An 11,893-nucleotide genomic window follows, 5' to 3' on the forward strand; every position below is an offset into this window, starting at 1 on the left:
ACTTGCTCTACTGAGTTCTTGACGAGAATCTCCATTTCTGCCCTTACGCAATCCACGTACCCTCTTAGGCTCACTTCCCTGTTCACAATGCTCTCCATGGACATCTCAAACTTCCCCTGCACATACTGCACCTGGTTTTTGAGAATTTGCAGCTCCTTCCTAATTAAGGCCAGTTCCACGGTAATAGTAGTGCCCTCACTTCTCTCCATATTTTTTTTTGCAGTGTATATTTCTCGTATAATCTTGGCTTTTTTTTTACAGTGTATATTTCTTGTCTGCTCCTGGCTTTTGTTTTACAGTGTACCCATTTTACCCTTTTTACAACAATTAGCAAATCACGCTATCCCCATATTGTTTTAAACCCCAGATCCCCGTATGGGCCACCACCTGTAACAATCGCCCTCTTCACAGCAAGGCAAATTATTACTTAAGGAATAAATCAGCGGGATCGTGGGGTTTACTTTGAACACTTTATAGGAAGTTGTAATTGCAGGCAAACAGTACACTTCACAATTACGTCTCTCCCTGTCTTTCCCTACTAAATGATATAAACAAACAAGAAAACAAACTCAAAACAACAATCAATAATTACATTCAACCCGCCCCAAACCAGTCCCAAAGTCAGCGGAACGCAACTGCGAATTAAACAAAGACCGCGTCCGTCCGTCCGTCTCTTCTTACGAGGCGCGCGCATGTGAAAGTCTGCAGTAGCCTAGTTTAATCCAGCGCAATAAACGAAACGCTTAGTATTGACAATCCTCCAGGAACACTTTGGAAAGATCTCACCGATCGCAGCAGCTCCGTTAGCCTCCAACCACCGGCAGATATAATCCTGTTTCAAACGCCGAGTCCCCGACGGCAACTCCAAGTGCGATGCTTTACCCGAGGGGCACGACTGTCCTGGTATTGTCACGGCTGCAGATCACTGCGTTTAAACGTAAAGAAAGGTTTTAACGCGACCTGGCGCCTGGAGCTCCTGTTCTCCGCCGTGTAGGCCTACACACACTGTTTGTTTGGCAGCCCCTCCCGTGTGTCACTTCCTCCCATTAGTAAACTTGGGTGGTGGCATCAATCAGTCATTGACACCTACCAATCACCCTAGTACCAGACCCGTTACCTTTCACATAGAAATAGGAAAGAATAAGACTCTCACAAAGCTCATGTTACATATCACACGTATACAAATAACATGCACAGAAAATAAAGCAGAATGAAATTAATAATGTGCTTTTGTCACAGTACACATGGCACCAAAGCATGGTGCTGTTCGCTCGCGCTCTCTGGCGCCTAGGTGTCTGTGCTTTTTTATGTAAGTATTATGTATTATGATGTATGTATTTGAGGTTATGTATTATGTATTATGATGTATGTTTTTGATGCTATGTATTTATATGATGACAAGCAGCAAATGTTCAGTATGACTTGTAATTTTGTGGAAATTTAATAAAATACTTATAAAAAAAGAAAGACCGGAGGAAAGGTCAGGCAGAAGGCTAAGACCCGCTCATCCCGTGCCGGGCTCCAGTTCCCCGTGGGTCGTGTCCACAGGCTGCTGCGTAAAGGCAACTATGGCCAGAGAGTCGGAGCCGGAGCTCCAGTGTACCTCGCTGCGGTGCTCGAGTATCTGACCGCTGAGATCCTGGAGTTGGCTGGAAACGCTGCCCGTGACAACAAGAAGAGTCGTATCATCCCCCGTCACCTCCAGCTGGCCGTCCGCAACGACGAGGAGCTCAACAAACTGCTGGGTGGAGTGACCATCGCTCAGGGCGGTGTGCTGCCCAACATTCAGGCTGTTCTGCTGCCCAAGAAGACTGAGAAAGCCTCTAAGAAATAAATCTGCTTCATTCGTTTAACGAACCCCACAAAGGCTCTTTTAAGAGCCAACCACTCTTTCCATGTAAAGGTTAATTTCCAATGTCTTTGAGGAGCACACTTCATAAATCACTGAATAATAATAAGGCAGACTTTATATTTGTCTTCGTCAACGAGAGGCACCCAGCTGCAGCCTCGCAGACGAGACGTGCTCCGTGAGGGGACCGTGCTCTGAGGGGGGGTGATCCGTGAGGGACCTGAAGTGCGTTCCCCCCCCCCCCCCCCCCCCCGCTTGCACGTGCACGAGCGCACATGCATGCACGCGCAACATCATGCGCGTGCACGACACGCACTTGCTGGTGCGCGCTTAAATGCCGCTTAAATTCAACTCCAAAACTAAATCTACATCAAAATTAGTGGCCGAGGAAAGACCGGAGGATAATATTATAGTCCTCTGAACTATAAAGCCGCAGGCACCGGTGGTGTCTGCGGTACCTTTAAACTAAATTCTCTCATATCTGACACCTTAAAAAAAAAAAAAATGAAAAAATGAACAGAAAGCACGAATATTGGGGAAATGCCCCCTGCGGGGGAGGACCCACGGTCCGAGCCCGGAGACCGGACAGGGCGGCACTGGGCTCGGATCCGCTTTATCGGACATGGAGAGCCTCCGAGCAGAAGCGTGGTCGGACAGTATCTGCTCAGAACTAGGTGGATGGAAGTGAGTGAAATATACTCCTTTATTGCCCTACCAAACAGGAGAGAGTTTGAACTCTCTTTCCACCGTGAAGGTTCCCTGCGGAAATTCAGCACCCTTTTTGCAGACAGATCTGTAGAGGGCGAGTGGAAGGACTTTGAACTTCATTCCTCGGTGCCTGTCGACACACTCATTGTCATGATCAAGTTCTGGACGGCAAGAGTAGCGGATTATGACATCGAGCAGTACCTGAGCAGGTACTGCACACTCTTGCGCCCAGTGGAAAAGCTCCTGGATGAGTTTGGCTTGTGGTATGGGGTCCGACGCTACAGAGTCAAGCTGCATAAACCAGGCAGTGACGGGCGACCCGTAGACCTCCCTAACTCCATTTCCCTGGGGCCATACAATGGGAAAATCACGTATGCAGGCCAGATACAGAGATGCTATATCTGCCAGTCCAGATTTCACCAGGTGAAAGAATGTGACATTGTGAAGTGCTGGAAATGTGGTATGACTGGCCACAAGGGGAAGGAGTGTACTAGTGCCGGAGTCTGTAGCCTGTGCAATGAAGTGGGGCACACTTTCTTCACCTGCCCACAATCGTACAGCAACAGAGCAAAGCGGCGGCAGCAGCAAGCTATAGAAACAATCCCGGAGCCAGAGGCAGCAGCAGCAGGAGAGACGCCAGCACCCGACAGCCACGTCAGCCAGCAGAGACCGACACAGGACATCCCGTCAGCTGACAGCCAGCTGACGTCACCTGACAGCCAGCTGACGGCAGCACCACTCGTCGAGGGGAGGCGGAGACCAGAAGAAGAGGAGACTCCGCCCGATGACAGCAGCCAGCAGATCTCAGCACCAGCAGCAGCCAAGGAGAGGCAGAGACCAGCGGATAAAGAACCGGCATCTGAAAGGCAGCAACAGCGCACGAAGGCCACCACCAGCGGGCAGAAAAAGCCAGCGAGCAAGCCCGCAGCAACGCCGAGGAAACGGCCACCGAGCGCAGCTTCAACGGGGGAGGCATCGACATCGCGGACGGACGCAGCGGCTACCGTGTCATCCCTACTTCCAGAGGGAGGAGACGCTGTGCCAACATCTTCAGCTCCAGCGCAGCTTCCCCCTGACGACGCGCAGCCATCAGATCAGGACATGGACAGTGCTACGCAGGTCAGTCTTCCCAGCTATCAAGTGCCGAATGATGCAGACACAGAGGACAGAATAAGTGACATTTTGCGGGATTTAGAGACTAACGAAGGTCAAACCGCTCTCGAAGACGCGATTGATATTTTGTGCGGATCACAGTCTGAGGAGCAGGGCCCTGTACCCACCTTGTTGGTGTCCACAGAGAACTTCCCTCCCTTACAAGGCAAGAGAGACAGACAGTCTCCTGACCTACATAAAAATGGAAAAAAAATCTAAAAGCCAGGGATTGAAAAAGCCCTTTAAAACTCGATGATGATATATGTAGGCCCACTACTCGCCATCATGATGTTTAATATCGCCACAATCAATGTAAGGGGAATACAGCAAGAAAGCACTAGAAAGGAGAAACTTAATATAATGAAAAATATTAGAGCTGATATTATCTTTACACAAGAATTGCGGCTAAAAACACTGGCTGATGTAAATACTGTCAGAGAGTACTGGTCCCACGGGTGGTCGGAATTTTCAATTGGTGGCGACCCACGTGGATGGAGTCGGTATTTTGTTTAACACAAAAAATGTAACTATTCAAAGGAAAAGAGAAATAATACCAGGCCGACTTCTTGTCTTAGACTGTATAGTACGGAAACAGAAAATGCGGCTTATTAATGTATATACAACCCCGCAGCGATGCGACAAGATACGTCTTTTTAATAAGTTAAGAGAAGTCTTGTGTGGAGGGCAGTGTGTAATTCTGGCCGGTGATTTTAACACTATAACTGATCTTAAAGATCGAATATCAACAACCGGTAGTAACACAGGCCGGCTATATGATAGAGCGAGTAAAGTTTTGAAGGAAACCTGCGAAAGTCTAGAAATGAGAGACACTTTTAGGGAGTTGTACCCAGATGCAACTGGCTATACGCGTTTTGACGCAAGGGTCAAGACGCGTATAGACAGAATTTATGTGTCAAAAGACATTAATGTGAACACGTATAAAACTGAGGCTTGGGTTAATTCCGACCACCTGGCAGTGAGAGCTACTTTTAGCTTTCACGCCAGACCCAGAGTAAACAATTGCAGGAAACTTAACATCAATTGCTTAAAAAATCCAGAGTTAATACAGAGTGTTAAAAATGAGATAAACCGAGTAAAGGATTTAAGAGTTCTTACTGAATCAAATGTCGAATTATGGGAAGAGATGAAGAGATGCGTAAAAAGGCAACTAATTTTAAAATGTAAATACATAAATATAGAACGAAATAATGAGTATAATAAACTAATGCAACTATATGTTAAACTCAAATGTAAAGGTAGCTCACTAACGGAACAAGATGAAAAGAAATTAGACGACATTACTAGCACTTTGATGATTTTTAATAACGATTATTTTAATGCAGCTAAAGTACAAGCAGGCTTTGATATGGACGAACCAGCAAACATACGTAAAGTTATAGAGAAATATAAAGAGAGACAGGAGTTTAACTGTATAAATGCACTGACAAATAAACATGGTCAAATTGTAAATGATGATAATGGAATAATGGAATTGATTGTGGAGCATTTTAAGGACATGTATTGTGGTGATGGTGCGTTGTTGGATGCAGAGGCCTTTTTATCAGAGGTGAAAAAAATAGATGGAGTGCACTTTGACACACTCCTATAGGTGATTTCACAAGCGAGGAAGTAAAAAAAGCAATCTCTTTGTTAAACCGAGGGAAGTCTCCCGGCCCGGATGGCCTACCCTCCGAATTTTATCAGGTCTTTGCTAACGAACTTGCTGATATTTTGGCCTCTGCATTTAATGACGGGTGTTTTAAAAAGTCTATGCATGACGGGTTTTATCAAGGTACCATATCTATGATCTTTAAAAAAGGGGATGAAAAAGATATAAATAATTGGAGACAGATCACACTAACTAATATAGAATATAAGATACTCGCCAAAATCATAATGATGAGACTAAATACAGTGTTAAACGAAATAATTGAAAAAGAACAGACATGCGCCATTAAAGGACGTATGATGTGGGACAACTTAAATAGGATCAGGGAGATGATACACTCACGTCATGAGCCTGGCTTTTTTATTGTTGGCTTTGACCAAAAGAGAGCTTTTGATTTTGTAAATAGAGAATATTTATGGGGTGTTTTAGAAAAATATGGGTTTCCAGAAGTATTTATTAAAATGGTTAAAATGTTGTATGCAAAATCTCAGGTGGCGGTCAAAGTAAATGGAAGGACGTCTAATTATATTGACATAAAGAAAGGGGTGAAACAGGGCTGTCCGCTGAGCGCAGCGCTCTACGTTCTTGCCATCAGCCCATTACTAAATAAAATAAAAAATGATAACCAAATACAAGGAGTTCGGATTAATAGAACGGCAGCCAAGGTGTCCGCATACGCGGACGATGTAACTGCCTTTATAAAATCGCAGAGAGAACTTGATTTTGTTAGAGAACACTTTCACCTCTATGAGCAGGTCGCGGGGGCCAAGCTAAACGAGACCAAAACGGAGTGTATTTGGATAGGAGAGGAGGATCGGAGGCCGGCCCTGCTCATGGAGGTGAAAGAGGAAATGAAAATACTTGGCATTTTCTTTGCTAATAGGGACTGTGCTAAAAATAATTGGGACAGAAAATAAACTGAAATACATGCCGAAGTTGAAAAATGGAAAGTTAGGGACACAACTTATAAATCGAGAATAGGGATTGTAAAAACATTTATTTTATCAAAGTTATTGTTCCTGGCCACCATTTTTCCGCCACCTGAGAAGTGCATAACACAAATTAATAGGATGTGTGTACGTTTGATTTGGGGAAACAATTACCGGGAGGTTACCAAAAGGATTTTTATGTTTAAAAGTGTCAAAGAGGGAGGCCTTGGCGCAATGGACGTCGGCAGCAAACTAATGATTGCTTTCTGTAAAAATGTGGCTAGGGGCATTCTGTGTGGAGCAGCTTGGGTAGGAGACCTCAAAACATGGAGAAAACAGAGGGGCAGGGGCAGACTGTCACTGCCATACTATAAATTGGCATATGGGGATTTCACCACAAAACATAGCAATTTAAATATTAACTGGGGAACCCAATCAAATCAAATAATATAATTTAATAAGTAATAAGATATATGGAGGGATGGTACGTTTTAAACACTGCAACCTTGAAGAAAGTAAAAACCTAGTAAATAATTTGAACAGCGGCCTCGTCACTGGAAACATGCAGGACGACATAGGTTTGAGGGTGCCATGCCACAGAGACATTCTGTACGGTATTTTTAACTGCGGAAAAGAAAATTATGATATATTTTGGGTTTGTATTTGTGTGACCATTTTTAAGATTTGGAAGACTCGGTGCAAAATGTCAATGGACAACGTGGTAATTGACGCAAACACTGTTTTTAAACAAATTAAAACCGAACTTAAAAGGAAAAAAACAATAGACCTGAAGAGACTGCACACGCACCTAAACTGGCCCACCTTGGCACTGTAGTAACTCTAGAACAGCCCAGACAAATAGTAATATCCTGATGTGACTCCCGGTTGCGTCTACATGTTTTATACTTTTAAATGTTTATACTGAGTGTGTGGCTCTGAGGGTTTTGTTTGCACGCCAGCGGATAGACACACATGGCACCAAAGCATGGTGCTATTTGTTGGCGGGTGGCGAGACCTTCAGAGCAGCACATGCAGGTGCAGGCATTTGGGCGTTAGGGGGTGTTGCGGATAGTACACATGGCACCAAAGCATGGTGCTGTTCGCTCGCGCTCTCTGGCGCCTATAGTGTCTGTCCTTTTTTATGTATGTATTATGTATTATGATGTATGTATTTGATGTTATGTATTATGTATTGATGTATGTATTATGATGTATGTATTTGATGTATTTATATGATGACAAGCAGCACAGTTTCTGTATGGATCTCCAAACTTTGATATATGAAATGTGATGACTTGTAACTTTGTGGAAATTTAATAAAATACTTATAAAAAAAAAAAAAAAAAGACCGGAGGAAAGGTCAGGCAGAAGGCTAAGACCCGCTCATCCCGTGCCGGGCTCCAGTTCCCCGTGGGTCGTGTCCACAGGCTGCTGCGTAAAGGCAACTATGGCCAGAGAGTCGGAGCCGGAGCTCCAGTGTACCTCGCTGCGGTGCTCGAGTATCTGACCGCTGAGATCCTGGAGTTGGCTGGTAACGCTGCCCGTGACAACAAGAAGAGTCGTATCATCCCCCGTCACCTCCAGCTGGCTGGGTGGAGTGACCATCGCTCAGGGCGGTGTGCTGCCCAACATTCAGGCTGTTCTGCTGCCCAAGAAGACTGAGAAAGCCTCTAAGAAATAAATCTGCTTCATTCGTTTAACGAACCCCACAAAGGCTCTTTTAAGAGCCAACCACTCTTTCCATGTAAAGGTTAATTTCCAATGTCTTTGAGGAGCACACTTCATAAATCACTGAATAATAATAAGGCAGACTTTATATTTGTCTTCGTCAACGAGAGGCACCCAGCTGCAGCCTCGCAGACGAGACGTGCTCCGTGAGGGGACCGTGCTCTGAGGGGGGGTGATCCGTGAGGGACCTGAAGTGCGTTTCCCCCCCCCCCCCCCCCCCGCTTGCACGTGCACGAGCGCACATGCATGCACGCGCAACATCATGCGCGTGCACGACACGCACTTGCTGGTGCGCGCTTAAATGCCGCTTAAATTCAACTCCAAAACTAAATCTACATCAAAATGAGTGGCCGAGGAAAGACCGGAGGATAATATTATAGTCCTCTGAACTATAAAGCCGCAGGCACCGGTGGTGTCTGCGGTACCTTTAAACTAAATTCTCTCATATCTGACACGCACTTGCTGGTGCGCGCTTAAATGCCGGGTGTAGTACCAGCTTTGCTTAATTATAATTACGTGCTCGGTTTGGAAAAGTTTGATGCAGTTTGTTGTAGATAATAGTTTCATTGGAAGCTTATTAGTTGGTAAGTGTGCATATTTGAAGAAATGCAAATCTAACAATAATAAAATGATATGCAATAGGCTAGGCCTATATGGTCGAATATGACATTATGATATCAAGGCATTTAAGTAATGTAATAAGTTGCTAACACAAGTGATACGTGTCCAGACCATAGACCACAGACACAGGACCAAATGCATTGAAGTTCTTAAGAATGTGTTGTTGCGACTGTAGGCCACTGTTTACTATGAAAACCTGCATTTCCCATCAGTAAGAGTGTCATGTCACGCCTCGTGTAATGCCTCCATATATTGTCACGCCTCATGACATCATGCCTCGTGGCACGTCACGCCACCATATATGGCCGTTTCCATATATGATATAAGATCACGACACTGACCTCATCAAACCCTGGATAGCCATACATGGAAAAGACTGGATCATCACCTATATCTCCATATATGGAGCTGAGCCGACCAGCAGCTCTACATATGACCTCAAACCCTTAGGTCTCCATATATGGAGCTGACCTGTTCTGACATTCCATATGTTGATCCTCCCCACACCCGTCCTTCCTCTTCGATGTTTCCCTTTTGACTGATACCTGTCCATTCAAACTCTAGACGGGCCCGCCCCAAAGTTATTAGTAGAGTTCTCAGGCCCAAAAATGAAGGCCCGGCCCTACCTGGGCCCTCATCAAACCCTGTACACTCAAGACACTGCCCCCGCTGCCACCCTTAGATCTCCATATATGGAGCTGACCTGTTCTGACATTCCATATGTTGATCTGACCTCATCAAACCCTGTACACTCAAGACACATGATCTGACCCCCCATGCCAAAGCACCAGCGCTCGCCCAGCAGTCTGCCGTCACCCAGGCAGATGTGTGCACGTGACCTCACTTCTCGCCCTCAGGGCGTCTTACTGGTCTACTGTTATTTATCTTTCTATTCCCACAACAATATAGTCTACAAAAAATATGGCATATTTTGGACATCATTGATCATGACTAATACATTTTTAAGAAATGTAATGTAATGTATTTTTTTGACTAATAATCGTTTGACAGCCCTAATACTATACAGTATATATATGTATACACACAATTGGTAATATTAAAGTGGAGACGTTTAGCAATGTTGCTCATTCCACGGACGCGTGGTCATGACAAGCTGTACCTCGTTGTAAAGGTGAGTAATCAACGATTAAAACACAATACCAATTGGTATTATTAAAGTGGAGAAATAATGGACCAAAGTTAAGTTTCCGGTCCCTCACGGATCACCGCCCTCACGGAGCACGGCCCGCTCACGGAGCACGTCTGCTCTCGTCTGCGAGACTGCAGCTGGGTCCTATTGTCAACAGCAGCCAAAAGTAGTACATAAGGGACCAAATATAATAAGAGGGCCTAGAATAATACTTTAAGATAAATGCATACCGTATTTTTGCTTTGAACCTGTGTCATAGTTGTTGCTGTTATGACGCACAGCTCTCATTTGTATTCATAAAAGTACTTTGTCGTTTATGTAGTCTGCATCAAATTTAAATAATGCAGACAATTTGTAGCTTTATGGCCCATGTCTCCAGTTTGTACCAGTTATTTACGCACGCTCCGCTAAAACAGTTTGTTCAGACTAGTCAAAGGCTACTAAAAACTCGGATTGCAAAAGACCAGCATTTTTTTTTCCCAGGGCAAACCAGTAATATAGAAACACACATTTTGAACACTTCTTTAACTAGTTAAGTACAAATCTTCAAAAGGTTCTAAAAATTGTATAATGGAATCTGCTCTGTAGAGAAAACGTGGGCGGCTCTTAAAAGAGCCTTTGGGTTTTGTTAAGTATTCGTTCACGAAATACTTCACTCTATGGGATGTTTCCCTTTGCGGAGCAAAAGGGCAGAAACTTCATTCATGAACTCCCACAGCCATATGCTCCTAAAATATGGCCTGTGGGTTTAAGAGCGATGACGTAGATGCCCTGCTTCTCGAAGCATCTAGGCTGCCTCTACGTCACAGCGCGCTCATTCGCTTTTCTTCTGCCGAGCTGAAAGGACAGACTTCTGTTACTAAGTCAAGTGTTTAGGGCAATTAATACCTTATAAATCGGACAAGAGTGCAACTCGAGTACCGTGAGGTTCCCTGATACTTGGACTTTTCTTCCGACAGAATCTTTCGCAAACACTCTGCAGAAACAAAGCTCCTAAACGGTTCGTAAGTTCTATTATCAGAACATTTCGAAAAGACCGCCAAAAGTAGAAGGGTAACAACTAGCTTACAGCTAGCGCCGCTTAGCGGTTAGCTTAGCAAGGCGCTACCTTCTATTGTGCTATCTTTCTCGTCTCGGGGCTAACAAGCCCGCTACGGTTAGCATAGCCTCAGTCTCAACGAAGGTTCAAGGTGCTATCTTTTCTAGCGAGCTAGCTCGCTCTCGTAGCCTGTTACTCACTAGCTTAGCGCTAGCATAGCACCTTCAACGTTAAACTAGCCGGTGTTTTACGGGGCCTGTAAGCCAGTTTCGCTAGTCTAGTTTTTCACCTAGAGACTATACGATAAGCTACCTGGTGTTTTACGAGGCCGGTAAGCCCGTTTCTCGCTAGTCTAGCTTTCACCTAAGCTACACGGCCTGGAAGCCCGTAGCAAATTAGTTTTCTTCACGTTCGTGGCCACGAAGCCCTTTCACAAAGTTAGCTAATTCCTGGTCCCCCTCTCGACGGAAAACTACGAGCTACAAGCATGTATTCCCCGGTGAGAGAGACCGCCGCCGCAGCTAGACGCCGCCGAAGAGGCATCACTCCCGAGCCACAGAAGAGGTGCACTGTGGCGGGATGCGGCAACAAGATGTCCGGCACCGACAGACACGAAGTATGTCTGTACTGCCTCGGCGTGGATCATGCACGCAACCCCCTTCTCGATTTCGACGACCTATTTGGTTGCGAAAAATGCAGAAGGATGGACTTCACCCACCTACGAGGTAGGCTGAGGCGCGTCGATGAGTTCTACAAAAAGTACACACTCGACGAGCACGAGCACTATGGACCGAGGCAGAAGTTGGACTATACCCCAGCTTCGCCTCGCACAGCCAGAGGCTCCACTCAAGAGCGAGAGCGGCCTATACCGGCCCCTCGTAGCCGTGCTACAGCTACGGTCTCCTCCCAGGCAGCGGCAGACAGGGCCACCGCAGCCCGCTACGAAGCTGACGGAGCTAGACCTAAGAGCGGCTCTCGCCCTCTGATACCTCGTAAAGTGAGTACACCAGCAACCGGGCCTCGCGGCCGCGAGATCCCGGCTACCATG

General features: G+C 45.6%; 1 protein-coding gene across 1 annotated transcript; it reads left to right on the forward strand.

Moving 5' to 3' along the window:
• Positions 1-375: 375 nt before the first annotated feature.
• Positions 376-1,834, forward strand: LOC310856034 (histone H2A-like; the record flags this gene model as incomplete). The annotated part of the gene is made up of 2 exons (XM_083761252.1): positions 376-389; positions 1,465-1,834. 2 exons carry the CDS (start codon positions 376-378, stop codon positions 1,832-1,834), a joined length of 384 nt encoding a protein of 127 aa, XP_083617378.1.
• Positions 1,835-11,893: the final 10,059 nt, after the last annotated feature.

Source organism: Protomyctophum parallelum (genome assembly GCF_964188405.1).
Source record: "Protomyctophum parallelum genome assembly, chromosome: 3".
NCBI classification, from domain to species: Eukaryota; Metazoa; Chordata; class Actinopteri; order Myctophiformes; family Myctophidae; genus Protomyctophum; species Protomyctophum parallelum.